The sequence below is a fragment of the Acanthopagrus latus genome, chromosome 16 (assembly GCF_904848185.1).
Source record: "Acanthopagrus latus isolate v.2019 chromosome 16, fAcaLat1.1, whole genome shotgun sequence".
Lineage (NCBI taxonomy): Eukaryota > Metazoa > Chordata > Actinopteri > Spariformes > Sparidae > Acanthopagrus > Acanthopagrus latus.
In genome coordinates, this window is record NC_051054.1 from 10,573,399 (window position 1) to 10,594,651 (window position 21,253).

At 43.8% G+C, this 21,253-nt stretch overlaps 1 protein-coding gene and 1 long non-coding RNA gene across 4 annotated transcripts in view; one reads left to right on the forward strand and one right to left on the reverse strand.

Annotated features, from left to right (window-relative positions):
- Positions 1-11,172, reverse strand: part of LOC119004952 — a 14,009-nt gene extending 2,837 nt beyond the window's left edge. The window contains exons 1-2 of the long non-coding RNA XR_005070348.1: positions 10,787-11,172; positions 9,126-9,184 (exon numbers count right to left, since the gene is read on the reverse strand). This is a non-coding gene — a long non-coding RNA (uncharacterized LOC119004952). The remainder of the gene's footprint in view (positions 1-9,125; positions 9,185-10,786) is intronic.
- A 188-nt stretch (positions 11,173-11,360) lies between these two features.
- si:ch1073-358c10.1 (mitochondrial peptide methionine sulfoxide reductase) overlaps positions 11,361-21,253 on the forward strand; it is a 33,057-nt gene continuing 23,164 nt past the window's right edge. For all 3 annotated transcript variants that reach the window (XM_037072286.1, XM_037072288.1, XM_037072287.1), the window contains exons 1-3: positions 11,361-11,763; positions 18,096-18,164; positions 18,663-18,782. In XM_037072286.1, coding sequence (XP_036928181.1) covers positions 11,499-11,763; positions 18,096-18,164; positions 18,663-18,782 — 454 coding nt within the window. In that variant the 5' untranslated portion in view covers positions 11,361-11,498. The remainder of the gene's footprint in view (positions 11,764-18,095; positions 18,165-18,662; positions 18,783-21,253) is intronic.

The window sequence follows — 21,253 nt, forward strand, 5'->3', positions numbered from 1 at the left end:
AAGCGTTGAAAAAAAAATCTATTTCAATATCGTGCAGAAATACATACCACGATGGCATAAAAAAAAAAAAAAACACTATTTGATGTATTATTTTTCTATGGAAAACACGATCTGTCTCCCGTCTGTGACCAAAATCTGCAACAACTGCCAGGTGCAGGGGGGATAATTCACATGTTCAGTTAGCATTAGCTGCGTCAAGTGTTATTTTTTGCGAAAAGCTAAATGTCAGAAAGTTTTTGCAGACTGTCAACAGCAGTTTGAGCTACAGTACATGAGACAGAGACGCGGCTCAGTCCAAACACACACACACACAAGCTCGAGTGTACACAGGCAAACACGCCTCAGATGCGCACACACACACACGCATAGAAGCAGACGTAGACTGATTTCTGTAAAATCAAAGAGACATTTTGTAGGGGCCTTGCAGGCACAAAACAGCAGCAGTGTTTTATAGTAAATATATAAAATCAGACATGGTTGATCTGTGACAAATAGGACATTAGTTTAGATCTGTTTACATGAAATGCCACAATAACGTTGCAGCAGGGCTTTGGGCCTTCCATTTTAAGAGTGAACGTGCACTTTGAATGGACGGAAGCAACAAAAAGAAAAAAAAAAATCACCTTTTCCTTGTCTACTCGTCCCAATATATTTTTTTGTCTATTTCTTTCGAGAAAGCTGCGACCTTATTATTTATGGGCATAAATTACATGCCATAAATTCAACACGCTTTCCGCTGTATACGCTTATATGTTTAGGTTAGACCTGTTTAGCCTCGTGTGTGCTGGCATGAAGAGAGGGGAGAGGAGATTTTGTGACTGCATTTTGATGTCCTGCTACCCCGCTCTCCATTTTTAAAAAAGAAAGCCTGTACATGTGAGGATGGGAGCGGGGCAAAACAGGCGTGCAACCCCTACCAGCAGTCAGCCAGGGAGGATCACAGAGGGGCGAGCAAATATATATATATATTTTTTTATCATACAGAGAAATGCAAGAGCAAAGCGGTTATACAAAGAGACAAGCCAGGGAGAGACAGACAGGCAGGAGGACAGGGAGACAGGACAAATAGACAGTGCTGGTCCCTAGTTTGGTAATCCGATGGAGAGATTAGCAAGCAGGCAGCATTTGGGTCGGATTATCGAGTCATTAGAAAAGACTGGTGCTCCAGAGCCTCTCTCATGTGTTAATGTGGCTTTACAGATCCTCTGTGCAGTCTGCACAGATTGTCTAGATTGTGTTGAGAGTATATACAGGAGATAGTCTTTCAATATGTAAATAGGGCCGCGTGAACCTAATGCCCCCAATGGATTGATTTGTTTGTTTGTGTATGTGTGCTATCGAGAGATGCACTAATCTTCATAACTCTAGTTTTTTAAAAATTATTTTAGTTATTTTCCAACAACAAAGAGGAGAGTTATTGCTGGATTACTTCTTTTTTTTGCGTGTCCCATAGAAATATTAATGAAACCCATCAACTTCAATAACCAGTTTTTATTCTTACATCACTTGAATCCCAATTTAGTGTTAATATTAGGAAGAAAGCACTGATTTATTTTTATTTTAACCTCAAATTTTGCAATTCATCACCTATTATCAGAATAAATTAAAAAAAAATAAAAATCTAAAACACTACTTGGCATTTTTATTTTCTCGCCCCAGTTTTCAGCGACGACGCTGGCCCGGAGGCAGGTGAACCTGAAGACAAATCAAGAAGTCTCTGAGCAAACAGCATCAGCACTGTGTCTGACTGTGCGGCTCGCTGTAGCATTTAGCGCTGCAGGTCAGGGGAGAATACCGAAGTACATGACCCTTGTGCGCTTGCAAATCATAGAGCTGTGATGACGGGATTTAAACGGGATCAGGAGGAAGCCAGAGAGCTTACGAGTGTGTGTGGGTGTCTGTGCGAGGGAATACATGTATTTACAGTACGTTATGTGGATTTTGGGTATTTGCTCTTTAAACATCACTGGTGACACACACCACCCACAGCTATGTGTGTGTTTAGTCGTGTCGGGGGTCGGGGGGGTAGCTGTGCAGCTCATTGACAACTGATCAATGCTGCTGACACATTCTGTGTCAGATGTGCTGATATGGTCCAGTGACCGCAATATCAGTTTCAATTTCTCTGGAGTGGGCAATGGAGCCTCTGATGAGTGTGTGTGTGTGTGTGTGTGTGTGTGTGTGTGTGTGTGTGTGTGTGTGTGTGTGTGTGTGTGTGTGTGTGTGTGTGTGGCTTGGATATTTACTACATACCAAACGGTGTACATGATCATGTGTCAGCAAGTATACTTTATTTTTTCTTTTCCTTTTTTCAATTTCACATTGACCAAGCAGTTCCTGAAGGAGCCATAACAGCTTCACTTCCAGGTCGAACGCGAACAGTCACCACACACACACACACACACACACACACATGCAAACACACATTATCTGATCTGTGTTCCCAAAAACCTTCCCTTTTCGCTGCTGCCTCTGCATACACCATGCCCCAGTTCCCCACCCCCATCCTTTTTGTCAAATAAATTGCTATGTGACCTACTTCCCATTTTGCACCATTTCTGTCATGTTCAGATATTACTGTTTGAACATGAGTGATTTGCTTTGGGGCATACAGTATCAAAGAAAACACGGTGTATATAATATGGGGCATACTGTACTGTAAATCGTAATGGATGAAATGCATTTTTTTTTTGTTTTTTTTTAAATGTGAAAATGTGAACATCAGCATTAACTGTCTCTTTTCTCTGAATTATGATTCAGTGTTGTCGCAGCGTGGCAGCTTCTTTTTAACGTGTGGGCACCGCTTTTTTTTTTTTCTCCATAAAGGCTTTTGTTTTTAAAATTGCCCTTGTATGATTTGTAATTAAAATACATGCTTCATGTATTTTTCTGATTAACACATACAATAATACTCATAGCCCTCATAATAACAGAATGTCTTTGTGATGGTCATAGACTGGGGAAATAAGGTAAATCAATTTTGCAGCCTAGTTAAGCAGAAAGCGCAGTGGTAATTTTCAATAATAAGCATGGCTAATTCATTGGACCACATTGCATTTATAACCTAGTTAGGTCTGCACTAGTTGGCATCCAGTATTCTGTTTGGACTCGAGGTGCACGCTCAAAAAGCTCCCCGTGATGGAGGGGTTCTCGTGGCACGGCACCCTGGATCCCAAATATCACATATAGGCAGATCATTGCAGCGGCAAGTGTTAGGAGGGCTGCAGAGACTTTTGTTTTATATTTCTTTATTTTTTCATGTTTTACTTGACTTTTGTGGCTGCGCAGATTTTATGTCGGCTCATATTTTTTTGTCATAAATGCATTAGATATATTGCACTCGTACATATTCATGCACACAAGTTCTGACTGGTTGCTCGTATTTTTGGGGTTTAAAATTTCATGCTGTGTTACGTTTAAATAACTGCAAGTGTGTATATTAGTGCATATATATATATAAAAATATTAATTTGTGTCTTTTCCCAGCCATGCAAAGATGGCACCGGAGACCACACTGACCCTGATTTATTGGGATCAGAATCCACATGACAGCAATTAATTTACATCCATTAACTACACCGCTCGCTCTTCCCTTTCGTGCTCTCTGTGGACGTTTTGCACTCTTGCACAATCACTTTGAACATTCTTCGTTCTTCACCCCTCACTCTCCCACTTTTTTCCCATCTCAGCATGTTCTGTCGCTCTCTCCCCTTTAATCAGTCACTCTCACTCTGCCAGTCACTCCCACATCTCGCTACTGGATTTTTCCCTGCTCAAGGTACTGGGATTCCACACGCCTAATCCATTTAGAGGACCTTTAGCATCTCGGCCTTCCTTCCTCCATTAATGTCTGCTGCATAAATGATAATGTCATTGGGATTGTGTAAAATGTATGGGTGTTTTGTGTGAGGCACAGGGAACCTCTGGCTGGCTGGGATTCATGAAATAATAATAATAATAATAATAATAATAATAATAATAATAATAATAATAATAATAATAATGAAGGCTATAAATAATCATTGTTATGTTACATGTACTCAGACATTTTAATAAGCGAAAAGACCATCTGTGTAATTGGAACAATTTAAACAGTGCTCAACAAACTGGCTGATTATGATTACACGTGGAATTTGACATTACCATTATAAGCTCAGCATCTTGTGATCATTTCAACGGATCCTCCATGCCGCTTTCTCATTAAAGAGTCAAAACTCATGCAGGTTCTCATGCTCAAGGGTCTTTCTCTCTGCCCCCTTACGATAAGACACTTTATAGCTGGCCTACATCTCTCGCCGCTTCCCTACCTCACGCTCCCCATTCTACCGGGTCCCGTCTGCCAAGTGCTTTTTGCTTGGCTTTTCAACTCAAGAAAGGAGACTTTGCTTGAGGGAGAATTTGCCATTTATTTCCCGAGACAAAAAAATGAAAAGGGGCTTTAGCACTTTGTATCTTTCTCCCCTTTTTGTCTTCATTCTCTACGCATCTTTGCTCTCTGTCTGCACCATTGTGGAGCCTCTTCATCCAAAAGTCGGGCCTCCGTGCCTTCAGTCTGTCCTCGGGGTGAGACGACCGGGGGAGCTCGGCTGGCTAAATGCACTGGGGGTTGGGTGACTGGGACGGCAGAGTGCAGGATGAATTCTCCAGGCTCTCATCTAAATCCCGTGTACGTATGAATTGTGCAAGCGCTCGCAAACAATCATGGACAAAGATGCATACATACGCCGTTACACTGCAAGTCCTCGCACTGTATGCACACTTGCTAAGTATAGACATGTATTAGCGCATGCTCATGTGCACACATACAGGCAAGCATTTAATTTTATTTCGTAGTGCATGTGCTCGTCTAATTCCAAAATGATTCTAAAGAGACCGACAATGCAAAAAAATCCTTTGCGCACATCTTTTAACCAACATAGCTGGGGGACAGGTTCCACCAGTATCTGTTCAGGATTGGCTGAGGATGTGGTGCGGGAGGAAAAGTTGCAGTTGGCAGCAGGCAGAAAGACACTGCAAGGGGAGCGGGGGTTCACAATAAAGGATTTTAAACCAAAGCCTCTTTGGTAAAGAGGAGGAAGGGAGGGAGGGAGAGAGGAAAGAATGGGGCTGTGGGGGTGGTGGATAGATACCGGATGACACTAGGTCCAGATTAACCCTAATCTCAGGCCTGGTGGTTTAGGTGAGGCTGCAGGACTGGAGGAAGACAGGTGGCCATGAGGAGGTTAAAACTGGGAGCGGGTGGGGGGGCACCGGGAGGATGAGGATGGGGCAGGGTGTTGCTAGGGAAGACAGCAGCGAGAGACATTCCGTATGTCAAAATCTCATCATCCAGGGCGCTTCATTCACATAGAAATAAACCGGAAAAATTAAAAAACAACTGACCAAATGCAGAAACAGAGAGGATGCTAGGGGATAGAGGTGGGGTGGGGGGGGCGCACAGCTAGCAGAACAGCAGGCATGGTGACGGTGGCTGCAGGGTGATTGGGTGGTTGGTGCATGGTGACAGTGGCACATGCCCTGGTGCATGGGATTAGAGGGACAGTCAGTAATCTGCTGTTTAGGCTGTATGTAGGGCAAGAGTGGCTTAGCCCAGCCACTCTTAGCACGGGTGGAGCGCCAGAGCGAGAGGGAGAGGAAGTGGACTGGTGTTATGTAGCTGCACTCAGCTCGCTCCAATCACCTCGTTTTCTCAATTTTTCTATTGCCGCCCTCTCCCTTTACTTGCATCTGTAGTTCCACCTGACATTTTTAAGTGTGTGAAAATGCAACAACTAATGTTCATGGAAAAGTCAGAAATCTATAAAGGGTTCTTCTGATACTGATACCAGCAGCGGAAATGCTTCCAGTCCTGCCTAAAATGCTTGAATCGATATCAGTACACAAGTGTATGCACAGATCTAAAACCACATGATTTTTATGTATCAAGAACAGGATCCTTGTACATCCTAGCTACATCCAAGGCACCTGAATGCATATTAAAGGTGCAATATGTATGAAATGTTGTTCAAGACATTCGAAAGGAACTAAAAATTGTCTACAAAATGTCAAACAATGTGTTTTTTACTTCAGTATTTTGTTGCCATATACTTCTGTACATGCAGTATTTTCAGTGTGGCATTAATGCATTTACCACACAGAATACTCTCAATACTTCCTACACCTCTGCCTGCTGTTACTGTTTACCACATCATCAGAAGTGCTGTAGAAAAGTTTGGTCTCAACGTGAATGAGCCCAAAAGAAACCCATGTGAGACATTTGACTAAATTAGACAAAATTGGGTATTAGCATATAATTTCCCCAACGTGAAAAGTGTAGGGCTCAACCATCTTATTACATTTTATTACAGGGACAAACAGCCAACAGAGATCCAATATAATAAAGTCTGAAGGTTCATGAGAAAGCGTCCAAAACAGTCTTCGTAGAGCAGAGCTTCTCTTCCCTCTCATGATCAATATGGAATAAGAGCTATTAAACTTAAAATCTAGTCCCTTCCAACACTGTACGAAGCCCTTCAGACACAGGAGCTCTACAGATTTACAATATGAGCACCACTTACACCGCAGACTTCTTATGGTGAAACAAAAACACCAAACAAACAAACAAATTAAATCTAATTATTTGAGCCACTGAAATAACAAATCCAAAATCCACAATAAAACGATATGCTACACGGCTCTGAAGAGAGACTACAAATTGGCAGCCTACCTGTTCAGAAGCAGTCCGACTGAGCAGACTCAGTGAAGAATACACAAAAAAAGACATGGCCGCCTAAGCGGGAATGCGCACAGTTTGTAATCAGGAAAGGATGACACAGAGATTCATTTCCTCCTTTACTGTGGAACGTTATTAATTATTAACGTTATAATTTTCACAAAGTCACTACATGACTAAGAATACGTACGAAGAAGAAGACAGTTGTACATATATGATACATCAGCATGCTGTAAAAGTGTTTGATAATGTTGCATCTTTTTGTTTATAAGCCAATAGTGAGATACAGCCTGGTAGCAAGGCAAACAGAAAAGGTTAAAGGTTAAGTTCACCCTAAAATGAAAACTCAGTCATTATTCACTCAACCCCAATGCCGATGGAAAGTCCACAAAACATTTCTGGAGCTTCACAGCTAATAGAGTTGCAGCATCCCCCTTTATAACTGAAGTAGATGAAGACTTGTTTTAAAATGAAAAAATAAAATCGATCAGTTCCAGCTTCTTCATCGTAAACAATTAATAATTTGGGCCTTTATTAATAGGACAGCTTGGAGAGATGACAGGAAATAGGATGAGGGGTTGGGGGGATGACATGCAAAGGACCACAGGTCAGACTCAAACCATGCGCCGCTGCAGCGAGGTGAGGGCCTCTGTATATGGGACACGAGCTCTACCAACTGAGCTACAGGAGCACCCCATTTTTCACTATTTTTTGACTAATTGTTGGCAAATTCCACTGATTAATGTGAGAGTTATCTGCAGATGAATGGATAATGAAAATCATCATTAGTAGCAGCCCTTCTTGTCACTGCTGTGCCGTGTGCTACTGATGATTCTGTACTTCTTGTCTCTGAAGTTCAGATAGAGAGAAAGTGTAAGAGAGGATGTCACATTGCAAGGTCACCTGGTGTGACATATTATGGCCTAAGCAGCGTGTATTTACTTCCCTGGAGAAAGCAAGTGAAAGACACAACAGCCCATCCTGGAAAGTTACTGCTATGCAATCTCCCCCCAGTGTTTCATGTCATTCAAACAACCCCCCCCCCCCATCTCTTCTCTCCATTTTTCCAATGAGCCAAGTGATTTATGTCAAGTGAAGTCAAGCATGAGCCAGCGTATGAATCAAAATTTGTCAAGTTGGCTTTTCCCATTCAGGTCTATAAACTGATACGGCTTAGTTTTGAATATCAATCCCCGAGGGAGCGCCATGTTGCTTTTAACTGACTGTAGCTCGAGCAGGGCAATCAAAGCCTTTGTTTTTCACACCATCCCACCATCCCACCTGCTTCGGCGAGACGATGGAGGGCCCTTTGAAAACAACGAGGCGGCATGATTTATTATTCTAATTAGGCGAAGTGAGACTTTAGCAAAGCCACAATTATACTAAATCGCCGAAACAGTTTTTCTCTTCGGCTGGCTCCTGTTCTGTTCAGATGTTAATCAGAGGTAGCTGTTGAGTCAAGGTGCAAACCGCTTGTGAGTCACACTATCGGCTTGGTAATATCTTCCACAAACACACAAACAATCAAACACTAGAGTCCTGGATGGAATTACAAATAGGCGTTTTGCCTTATTAAATAAAATTACATCTAACTGTCTAAACCAGGTAAACATACACACACGGCTTTCCAACCACCTCCCAGTCAAACAGCGGGCTTAACATGCCGCGATACCCGGTTAAAACCTACCGCGGTGTTTAATTCCAGGTCATTTCATAATCTCTTTGATACTCACTCACATCTGCACATCTCTCCACTCTCACCCACTGACAATCAAACAGCTGCAAGCTGGCATACTCACTAAATCCTCCGGTACAACACACAAACCACACACATGAGCATATGCAATCACCCACCACATGCACGCACATACACTACATACACAAGTGCCCATTAGAGAGCCCGCACACAACGGTGCACCCAGGCGCAAACACTTATGCATGCAAGCGTACATACTCACACACACACACATCTACTCAAACTGCTAGCGCACTCGTGCAAAAAAATTGTTTTATACACCACAGATATTCTTCTGAATTAAAAGCAGATCCTTTCTCCATCATAGCACATGGGAAAAACTCGGGAAAACACTAAATTTATTGATCATTTGTTAAAGGGATGCACACACACACACACACACACACACAGAGGAAATTAACACACACTGTACGCCTGTGGCTCCCATCCATACCCCGTGCTTCTCGTCACCTTTTTGTCCCCTCCCTCCCCTTTCCCCTCTCTTCTTCCTACATCCCCACACACCCCCAAAACACCCCAATCATCCTGCATCAACAGGCATGTGAACCCGGTGTTCGGTTATCTCTTTCTCTCTCTCTCTCTCTCTCTCTCTCCCTCTCTCTGCCTGCTCTATTTTCATCCTGTGTGCTTCCACTCTCCTAGCTTTCGGGTAATTACCTGGCATTTGCATTGCAAAGTCCCCTGTGCCGCCCTCAGCTCCTCCGCAGGTGATTGAGCTTCATTTCCCCGGCAGATAAGAGAGAGAGAAAGGGGAAGAGAGGGAGAGAGGAAAGGGGGATTGCAGCAGGGTGTGATGTTATTCTGGCTTGCAGGATATGGGAACAATGGCCTGGATTCTTTGTTACTGGTAAATTGGCTGGTTCAGAGCATGCACATGAATGCTTTAAGTTATCGCACGTAACTAATCATCCTCATTACTATCACATTGCTGGTCCGGCCTTGGTGGAGATAAAATCACATCTGAGAAAGTGACCAGTGCAGGCCCGTGACTCTTCGAGAATTTTTTTTTTTTTTTTTGACAGGGCATTTTGCCTTAATTAAAGCGAACGTGAGGGGCAAATCAGATGTTCATGGTGTGCATCCTCAGCCTCTAGGCCACCACGATACCAGACTCTTGGTGACTCTTGCAGGGCTGCATCCAATGATTTATTTAATAACAAATTAAACAGTTTTCAAGACTCCACAGTGGCGTTGGCCTTGTTTTGTCAGGCCAACAGTCATGAACCCAAATATATGTCAAAAGCAGCAAATCCTCGCACTGAAGAAGGTGGGATATGTAGACAATGTTTGGTGATGGATCGCTGCTGAATTCTCTCTGTCAATAGAATAATCATTTCAGCTTGACACTTGTCCTTATTCTATTTTTTTGTGCTTTTTTGTCCATTGATTTTCCATCTTTGACAGAAGGTAAATCACAGCTTTTGATGACTGAGCTACATCCTTTGACATCAACATTGAGCCCTGCACTTCTTCAAGATGATTGACTTGTTAGAAGTCTTTGGACTGCAATTTTAAAACTTTCTGCCAGTATAAACTGCAGCAAAGATAACATAGCATGTACCGTTGACCTCGGTGTTGTTGTTAGGCCTTGAAAATACCATCGACTGAACAGGTAACCTAAAGGCAAATATGTTATTCATCAAAGCTGTCAACAGATGTGAGCCTGGCGTAACTACATATTAAATCACATTTTTCAAGAATATCAGTTATAGTGTTGTATAGTTACAAAAAAACAAAAAGTAAAAGAGACCCAATGTTATGCTGTGTGGTGCAAATGTACAATCAATTGTATAATAGTCATCTCGAAAACTTAAATCACCTATGGCTGGTCTGTTCAACTGGACCAGAAGGAACCACTGAGTGGACCCGCATACATCTGATATATGATAGTAAACATATACTACATATACATATATGTCCTTGTATGTCTCACACAATTGTTAATAGATGAAATGTGAGTATTGTCACCATATACTTGTATTATAAACCTAACCAAACTGCATCCAAAAGAGGTGAAAAAATTGTTTTTCAAAACGAAAAATCAATCATATTCTGAATTACAACATTTTTCCAGGGCTGATGTCGCTGACAAGCATGTACTTGTTTCTTTTAACGCCATCTCCAAATGCCAAACCAATGTGTTTAATGAGTGTGTTGTGGTGCTTGAAGAATATGATATTCAGTCACCACATTGAGATGTATCGTATTTTTTAAAAAAAAAAAAGTATATTCATTTGTGTCTGTTACCAAAATGTCATTACCATAAGCTGATAAAAAAAGGTTTTGAATTGGACTGCTGATGACGTCTGCAGGCTTACCTTACTGTTTTCAATGAATGTGTAACTGAGCAGCCCTGACTTATATGATGGTGATTTTTCAGCGGACATCTCTCTTTCTGAAGGAATCGTAGCTGGTGCCCCTAAAGAAACATCATATGGTATAGCAGTGAGTGACGGCTAGTATTCTTCTGTAGAATCAGAATCAGAATTGCTTTCATTAAAAGACTTTTAAAAAAAAAAGATGAAATTATAAATATAGTGTGAATGATGATATACATAGAGTGTGTCTGATTTTTAAGTTGGTGAGAATGTCCAGATTTATCCAGCGGTGCAAAAAGTTTGACCTGGATTGTGCAAGGTCGCTGCAGACACTGATGCTGCATGTGCAAAATGCACAACACATGCATGGACTGATACTCTTTTGTAGACTATTACCAGTGGGGCCCTTGAAGTTGTTAGTCATCGGGATGAAACCCAGGACACGCATGCCAAATGAACCACAAAGAGAGAAAAGCTACTCATCTATACATCCATCCTCCAGCTTGGTCCTACCAGGAGCACCTCCCACGGAATGAGAGCTGATAATTGGCGGGAGCTCATTTGCATGCGGAACGGCGTGGATATTTATTTAAATTTAATTTCGTTCCCGCACACGGTGCACTGTAGGCTTTTGTGCCAAAGTCATATTAACCCCTTGATTAGTTAATATGCAGTGCACGGCGTTGCCCACGCGCGATGAATATTCATATTGATGGCGTTTTTCGCCGCCGTGTCTCCACCCCTCCCTTCCACATCCCCTCCACCCCTCCCTCTCTGCCGCACGGGCGCTACTATGGAGGCATCCCGGAAGACGGTGTCGTCTTCGCGGTTGTTCTCCCAAGCACAAGCACACACCGTTTGGCTCCTTCTAGTCTCCGTGTTGCTCGCTCCCTCCGACTCAATGGCCGATGATAAGACGCAGCTGCCGCGCAAAGACCGCGCTCTGAAAGGAAGAGAGGAAAAGGTGGTCGTGGCAGGTAAACAACACACAGGGACACGAAGTTGTAACCGCCACGGTGGAGGTGGCATGCGCGAGCTGACACAGGTGACCATGATACGTGTACGTGCGTCGTGTTACCCGCCATTGACGCACTCGAGTGACCCTGTAACGTCCATGCAGGAAGTAGTGCCAGAGAAGCTTACAGGTTTTTAAAGGTATATAACAACTTTGATGTAATTAAAAAAAAATGGCGTATGTCAATAATTAGCTGCAGCTTGTGCAAAATCAATGACTTATATGAGTTTAGGAGAGAATTATTTGAAGGTAAGCTGATACACCTCGACGAGGCTGAAGCTAGTGCAGATGACGCACTTTATTTTAAATGTCTGTCAGCAGTAGTTAGGCCCCAACAGATTCGGCATGATGTCATGGGCTTATCCGCAAGGTTTAACTTTTGTGTATTCCCCTTCTGCAGGAAAAGACGTCCGACAGAAAAGGCAAAACTGGATTAGAAGAAATTTCAGGGTCAAAAACCTTTTTTTCAGCGTATGTCCACAAGGGAGACCAGGAAATTTGAGACTCTGTGCTTGACAATAATGCTAACACAGTTCTCGCAGGGTTGCCAGGTCCATGCGAGAAAACCAGCCCAGTACTGGAACTCAAAATATGCAGCCCTGTCCGACTGTACAACAGTATTGCTATTGGCCTAGTTTTCCCTAAACAGTTACAGAAGAAACGAGAATGTGTGTCTGTGTGTCTCTTTGCTTGCATATGTGGACAAGATGTGTCATTGTTTTTTTTCGCTGTTGTTATGAAAAATAGTTCTTCCTAACTTGTGATCAGAATATTCAACCTCAGGCAACACTGAGTCGCAGAATTTCCCTGACGAACCACAGACCTGGCAACCCTGCTCAGAAGATTATTCCTGAGATCAGTCCTAGCGTGTGGGTTACGCTTCCTGGCTGTTGGAAATGTCAGGGACTGAGAGATAAAACAACAAAGACATTATTTCATGTTGAAATGCAGAGCACAGAGTGTGCCAAATATGTGGCGGATATTACCAGAATGCTTTTAGAAAAAGATATGAATTTATGAAAGTTAAGAAGCCAATTGTAGGTGTACTCTTTGTATAAAAGTCACTTTAGGCAACAGTTCCTGGATGAGCTACACTGACTCTCGGCCTTACTCGGATTTGCACTTAACATGTTCTTTATTCTGCTGTTTTACAATATGAAAGAAGAATCACCAGACTTTGGTCTATGTATTGCATACACTTTTGTGCTTTTCAGGATTTCATACAGTTTCAGAGTGATTTCTCCCTTTGAGTTATGGCCATGGGAACTTAATCTCATACATGGCCTTTTAAAGCAAGTATGCCCAGGGTGCATTTGCTGCAGTACTCTTTAGACTGTTTGGTGTTTTGCGTGGGTTTTTGATAGTCGTTCTTTGAGACAAACCACAAAATACAACGTGGCAGAAAAGCCTGTTGGGGTGTGTGTTGGGCATGTGTTACAAATTGTTGATGATGAAATCAAGATTAAACAAATCCATATGGATCAAGTTCCTAAAACTGTCAGAGCTCAAAGAAACCAAACTGTTTTTGCTGTTTTATGATTTCATCCTTTCTCACAATGTGTAAGAAGAGGCCAAACCTCTACGTCTCATCTCAGCCCGTTTCATCCATTCATTCAGCTTTTCATCACACTCTTCTGGGACAGGAGGGCTTGTAGGAGTGTGCGACAAGATCAAAACGGTACGATTTGAACCCGGTTTCTGTCTTCACCTACTCAGACCAAGATGTCCACAAAGTGCATTGTGGGAGCTGGATGTGAGAGCATAGGAGGAAGTGGTGCCGCAGCGTCCAGGGGCCCATCTGGGCATTATGCGCATGAAGGCTCCGCCCCGTCGTAAGTTCCTGCTCCGTCTGTCGAAGCAGCTCGGAGACACCGCATGGCAGAAATCTGTTCCTCCCCTTTCACCGTGGGGGGCAGCTTAGGTGGAGACAGGGTTGTTCTAGTGTGTGTGTGTGTGTGTGTGTGTGTGTGTGTGTGTGTGCTGCAATAGCGCGCTTCTGTGTTTGTCGTGTTTGGGCCAGCAAGCATGAGTGATTTAGGGTTTGCAAGGACTGTCTCCACATATGCCTAGTGCAGTCCCAGTCTTGTGTGTGTGTGTGTGTGTGAGAGAGAGAGAGAGAGAGAGAATGAACACATTTGTCCCCTCTCTCCAATGAAGATCACTAATTTTGAAGTTGCCTCTACCCTTGCAGCTCTTTAAAGAAGCTCCTTGTTCAGACGTCCTGTGTTCCCTCCCTCGCTCCAGTCTGTATAATGTACTCTGTGACCTTGGCGAGAATGATCCAGTGGCAGATTGCTACATGGTAGGGGCACAGTAGCTATTATTTTGAGTCAGTGCTGGATAGACTGCCAATATTTCTTCCCAAACAGGATGGGGGAGGTCAGCTGACCAAAATCAATCTCTGTTACATGCTTCACTATAACTCTTTAAAGCAGGTTCATGGCGAAGATATATTTCTGGCATTATTTCTCGCTTGTTTTCTCATCTCTGCTGTAGCCAGATGCCCTTGCATTTTTGGCTTTAGCACTAAGCTCAAAGGGGAAGGAAAAATATGTAAGTAAAAGGGGAAAGCATGCAAATTAAGTATACAAACAGATAAATAAATGATGGGTTATGCTCAAAGGCAGCACTGTGGCACACTGATTAGGGCTGTTGCCTGAGCACAAAAAACTTTCTGTCTGTTCACCTGAAATGTGAACTTGGCATGTTTCCTCATGTCTGTGTGGGTTTCCTTCAGGTGCTCCTGCCAATTACATGTATCGGAGACCCTAAATAGCGTCTCATACATTTTGCCCGATGTGTGTTGTTATTGATTGGCTTCCTGTGACTAGAAAATAGATGGATTTGCAGTTGTATATCTGCATAGGAAGCATGTAAAGGTAAAATGCACGGTGTAGTTAAAAACATGCATATATTAATTTTTGCTGACCAGGTGGACGCCGTCCTCTCCTTTCAGACTGTAGTTTGCTAAAGATATTTGAGCAGGCCCCAACAGGATGTGCCTCCATCTTGTTGGGAGGACATAATGGAGCTATAGTAGGGAGTCTTCTCCATAGCAACTGTTTCCGTTGCTAGGATACAGTATGTATGGAATGCGTGGATGGCTTCAAAGTTGCGCACTCTTCAGAGTCTAGACAGTTTTCCCACTCTGAACAGAGGCAGCTTTAAATGCCTGTGTCACAACAGCAAGTTGGGTTGATTGTTTTGAGGCCACAGCATAGTCATTTCTCATGCTTACCGGGTACTGTTTTTAAAAATCGACCACCTCCCACCAGTCTTGCCTCTTTTCCTCCTCTCCCCTCCCCTTCTTTGCCCCACTCTTTTTCGCCCCCTACCCATCCTCCCATACAGCAGAGAGTAGTTGGCACCGGTATAAAGCATCACCCTCCTCTGACGACTCGTGCCTGACTCTCTGCCAACCTGTGTGAAGCTAGAAAGAGGAATTGCAAGAGGGAGGGAAGAGGAAGAGAGAGAGAGAGAAAGAGAGAGAGAGAGAGAATGGATTTTTGGAAGGAAATAAACAGAGCAGCCTGGAAATCGACCTTTCCGTTCCCACTTTTGGCATCCAGGGATGGTACCTCGCCCGTTTCTCTGCATGAGGGGGCAGCAGCGCTTGGACTCCAGTTTAACGGGTGAGGAACACGGGACCATGGGTTGAATCCAAGGGTAACAAAGACTAAATACCCACCGAAACAAGTCAAACTGGACGTTATTATCCACTAAGCAACAGATAGATCGTCCTGTCCTTGAATGATGGTAACCATGATACCGGCAAAAGTGGCGGGGCGTATCGGGTCCGATGTTTTGGTTCTTGTCCAGCCGCCTACCGCCACCAAGCTAAAAGCAACAAAAGATGACCAAAGTATTCCGCTTTAGTCCCGTTGTACTGTACAGCCTGCACTGCGCTTTTTCAGATATCCTCAAAAACAAAGGCGCACAAAAGAAATTACGCCCATATCTCATTCAAGTTTGGGAAAAAAAATCCTTTTCATGAGTCCTTCCCCCATATTCAGCCTGTTTTTCTTCTTTTGTAAGCTCAGTCAGTCACCCTCCCTGCTTGTTTTTTGTCGTCCTCTGGTCTTTCTTTTGCTGGCGTAGTGAGGCAGCGTAGTGAGGGTATTCAGCCAGTTCTTTCTCTGTGCCTGTGTGTGTTAAGGTGGGGTAATTCTGGCAGAATGGGGTGTGGGCGCTGGGGCTGGCAGGGGGGAATGCTGGGCTAGGCACAGTGAAAGGAGCCAGCCTGGCACCACCTGGACCTCTGCCAGCTCGCTCCATGGGAGAAATACCCGCAGCAGAGGTTGGTGTGCAAGTGATTGTGCGGCTGATTGCGTGCGTGCTGGCGTGTGTGCACGTGTTTGTAAGAGGAGAGTGAGGGATGATGGGAAAGTGGTGTGAGGAAGAGAGTGTGAAGTGAAGATGGAGAGCAGCTGAGAGAGACGAGAGGGCGGGGAGGCTTGGCTCCGATTTTGGCTTCTCTGGACAGAGCTGTGTCGGCGTGTTCTTGGCTGTCTTCATTTCTACCTCTCTTTTTTTGTTTGTTTATTTGTTTGCTTGTTTGTTTTCCCTGTGTTCTCTCTTGGATGAAGTGCTTGGTCTTTTTATATAGCGCCCAAAGGCATGGTGGTCTGAAAGCCAAAAGAATCCTTCACTGCCTTTCTGCTACCCTCATCTGTTGCTTCTCACTGGCTATTTACTCCTTTTATTGTTTTGGCAGGCTGAACTCTCCTCCTCCCACTCCTCCTCCTCTATCGCACACTTGTCTCCCTCTCACTCTTTTTTTCTCTCGCTGTCATTTGGCTTCTTCAGTACTTTTTATCTTTGTGGCCAGAAAAGCCGGACAGGATGGTGAGAGGGAGCAGAGGATGGAGACAAAACGAATTCCCAGGAGGAGGATGAAGATTTCTCCTGTCCTCCCACCACCTTAAGTCACCCCCATGGACTGAGAATATTTAGCTGGTAGTCACTGACAAAGATATACTTTGATTGCAGCTGACTGTGCCCGTGAACATGACCTGGCAGTGCCAAACAACCTGCTGCTAAAAGACAGAACTGTCGCGCAATAGGAGGGCAGGGAGGGACTGCCTGAAGGCAGTCAGGCCTCTGTGACATGACATTTCCGGAGTCCTTCATGCTACTGCAATCTGTTACTGCACAGAAAAACCAAACAAGTTTGTCTCATCTCAAAAAGTGCCTTTAAGGTGACATGCCAAGACAGGTGGTATCAGCACAAGTGCTGCGTTGCCTCTTTTGCATCTTATATTCTTCAAAGGCTACTTGTTAATCTTTCAAGTCCGGGCACGGTGTTGTTTCTTGTCATTGCTTCTGGCTTTACAGTCTGAAATTAACTAACTGGTCTTTGGCCCTTTGTGACAGTAAGAGATCATCCCATTCCTATGAAGGAAATGAACTATTATGTGTCTATCAGATTAAAGATTCTTTGTATTCAGGTCAATGTCACACATCACATCCCCGAGCGGCCAGAGAGCAATCACACATTTAACTTAGAGCAAGCATCCATTATTGGTATGTGCCTAAGCTCTTAGTGTACCCTGTGGCCTGTTTATCTGTCGACTAATATTAGTGGTTGCAGTACAAACCAGCCTTGCTTAGTGGAGATTTGCACGCTAAGTCACCTCAGTCTTCTTAAACCCTAATCCTCCTCACACATCTGTGGGCTACACATACACACACACACACACACACACACACACACACACACACACACACACACACACACACACACTTCCTTTTTAGCACTCTAATTCCACGCAGCACAGTTGGCAGTAGAGTGCCACCCCCACCTCCCCGCTTAGCACTCCAGTTTGTTTTACTTATGAGGTATTTTTAACATAGCAGAAGATTAGAGCAGCATCAGGTCTACTCACAAGGCCCTTCCCTGCTCTTTAGGTTAAATGAGAGCGTGCCCCTGAAGAGCCATCATTGGTTTGCTTCGTGGACACCCAATGGTGCCAAGCCTGGCACTTAATACATTCAAATTTTAAAAGATACAGTAGAGTAAGAGAGAGATCAGAAAATAACTATGTGATTGTGTTTAATTGTGGGTATTGGGGAGAGGACAGCGGAGATAGAATGGCGGTCAAAGCCGTGTAATCTCTTAAATGTCTTCCAGTACAGAAGCCTCTGCCTCTGATCCGCTGGCCTGGGTCAGCCTGTAACGAAGTGCAGACCTATGAGGCCTAGTTGAGTTCACTAATGGGCCTCTTTGCTCGCATACTGTAATTTGTACTGCTGAAACAGGGTTATGATCTGATTTCACACTGTTTCCCTTCACAGCCAAGCATGCTGTCAATGGGAATCCCACTGTGGAGCCTTTCCCAGAAGGCATGGAGACCGTCATGTTTGGTGAGACTGCACAATCACACATTTCTGTAATCAGACTCAACCCAATATGGAATCCTTAGTTACCAATCTGTGGTTATTGACACATTTTGGTGAAATACTGGCCTCTCAGTGGATAATATGGTAATACAGGGAAGCATAATATTAGATTTTTGTAAATATTCTACACACTGATATTTTCCACCTCATTTTGGCCTGTTGAGGATGCTAATACCAATATATATTCACTCATTTTTGTCACCTAATTGATGAGCTTATAAAGTCTCTCCTGTGGTGGAATCGAAATATTATTATGTCTTTTGAAAATGAACAACTTCACTTGGCGAAATAAGAAAACTACTGAGTCAGTGGTTTGACTCATACACAGTTAAATCTTATCAGTCTGTTGGGCTGATGTAGATACTTCTTAAAGCCTTATAGTGGATACCGATGATGTGCTGACATTATCATGCAACCCTTCTTCCTGTGTTCATTTGTGTTTGCATGCTGTCTTTGGTTCAGGTATGGGCTGTTTCTGGGGAGCTGAGAAAAAGTTTTGGCAGATTCCAGGGGTCTTCTCCACACAGGTGGGCTATGCCGGCGGCTTCACACCAAACCCGAATTACCCAGAGGTTTGCACAGGTAATACACGCTGCACCACATACGTTTATTTGCACATTTTTACATATGCATGCACTCCACACTTTGATATAGGATACCTGATCATGCTCCCTACCCTGTCAGGAGGTGGAGTGGGGTTGGCGGAACATTTCTCCATGAGATCATTCAGGGTTCAAGAGACCCAAGAAAATGCAAAGGAAAAATAAAAAGATACGGTGTCGGAAGGGGTGTTTTAAGTACAGCGCTCTCATCCTCTTGCCGCCTTCCCTTCATCTGCAGTCAACTACTCAGAATGCACTGCTCCAGATGGGCTGTACCCCCCATCCCCACCCCCCCATGACCTACTTGTAAGGATTGGGCTCTGTACTGTGCTGTACTGCGGCGTTTTTGCCAACATAGTTTACTGTGTATAAAGCGCCATAGATGGGCTTTCTTTCCCCGAGACTATGATTTGGCGAACATGTTGCCAGAGAATCAAGCTTAAATTTTGTGTATTTGCAATCAAAGCCCTTAAAAATGTTTGGCTACCTCTCCACGTCCGGACTTATTTCTTTCTGTTTTCCTCTGCGTGAGAATCAAATAGATTCATGTAGGGCGTTGATGCATAATTAAAATGTCTACCTCTGTCTTGTTCTGCTTGCTTCTCTTGTGCTTTAGGAGTCGTGAGCTACTAGTTTGGGGCTTCTACATTTACGAGGGCACATCATTGCAGGCAGGCATGGAGTCTAGGTGCGGGCGCAGCATGGGGGACATGAAGAGGAGGGGAAAAGATGCTTTGGGCTTGGCTGGCAGACTTTCTGAGCGCAGCCCTTCAAGGGATTGTATGTTTCCTATCTTTCTGCCTCTCCCAGTCTCTCTCTTTCTCTGTCAGCTTCCCAGCAACAAGATGGTCAGCTAGGAAGGGGGGGGGGGTGGAGATGGAGACAGATGACAGAAAAAGAGAGATTGAGAGCTGCCACAAGTTAGGGAAAAAGGGTAAAATAAACTTTTGAGGGGAGAGAGAATTTGAGGAAAAAACAGTGTGAGAAAGAACGGTTGCCTGTCCATCGGCTGAGAGAGTGCAGGCGTCGCTCCAGTGGCCATGACGGAGCAGAACACTGCGACGGCATGAGACCGAGGAGCTGTCAACACAGCCAGGGCAGGACAGACAGCTGGACAGACAAGACAGACGGACAGAAAGAAGGGGCTGATGGAACTGTCAGCAGAGCCAGGGAAGGATGGAAGGACAGGAAGATAGGTGGATGGTGGAAGGTCTGACAGACAGAAATAGGATGTTGAAATGCAATCAAATTTGTCTTAGGAAGACAGACGATATAGACAGCCGAGAGATGGATGGAAGGGGATGTTATTACCAATCAGCATATTTTATCTTGACTAATTACAATTCTGCAATATTCCATGTTGCTGCATGTTTGCATGACAGAGTTGCACAAGGGTTAAATCGAACACTCCTCACACCTAATTGACAGCACTGATTGCTGGGCTTGTCAGTGTCAACGAGTCCCATCAATGTTTTATTTTGCTCTGCCAAAGTTTAGGCAACTAAAACTACATGTTAAGGTTTGGTAAGCCATTCGCTGTGACATCCTCCCTGAGACATTGGTATAACAATACCATGCTGCTTCTTTTTGTCCCTACTTACAACATTACTCTCACAATCATTAGAGAAACTTGCAAGAAAAACATAAACATACAGATCACTTCCATTGGTATTTTTGACCACGCCAAGTGAATGTGCCAAGTTTTGCCTAGGGGTGTAACGGTACATGAATTTTGGCCTTAACTGTCATGGTACAGACGTCCCGGTTTGGTGCATGCAGTTTTAGGAATAATATGTCTGACTGTTACACTGTGGCAAGACCATACGTGTATAGGCGAATGCCAAACCATTCAGACCTATACTCAAATCTGTTAAGTGGTAGTGGGTGCACAATCAAAAGCAAAAGAAGAAGACATTAATACACCAGAGCTCCAGGACTCCAAGGTGGAACAAACTGTGACAGTTAATGAAAGAAAACGTAGCCCATGCTTTTTGGATTTTTTGTTGCTTTTCTCCTGTAGTACCAAACTGTGATCGCAAACAGACTGTGACTTCTGTTTGCAGGTACAACCTTAGTTGTGCCTAGTCGTGACCGAGATGGACAATCTCTAGAGTATGGTTAAATCATGCCCCTCCGCTTCAAAGTGAGTTGTGATGATGTAAAATGGGCTTTGACATTATTTAGGAATGAATGGTAGCTTCCGCTTCCCCTTCTAGATCCATTTCCTTATTCCATTGCCAGTTCTCAAGCAATAAGTTGTAGATGCCAAGCAAAGTCAAAACAGCAGCCTGAAAATCCACAATACCAAAAACTGTTGCACAGAAAAATAGTAAACAGCCCTAAAAAGGCTGCTGCTTTAAAGCGTTGTCAAGTCAAAACAAGCATGTCATTACTTAAAGTCACTCCTTCAAGTGACCCCACTTGTATTGGAGATGCTGATCCCTGCCACTC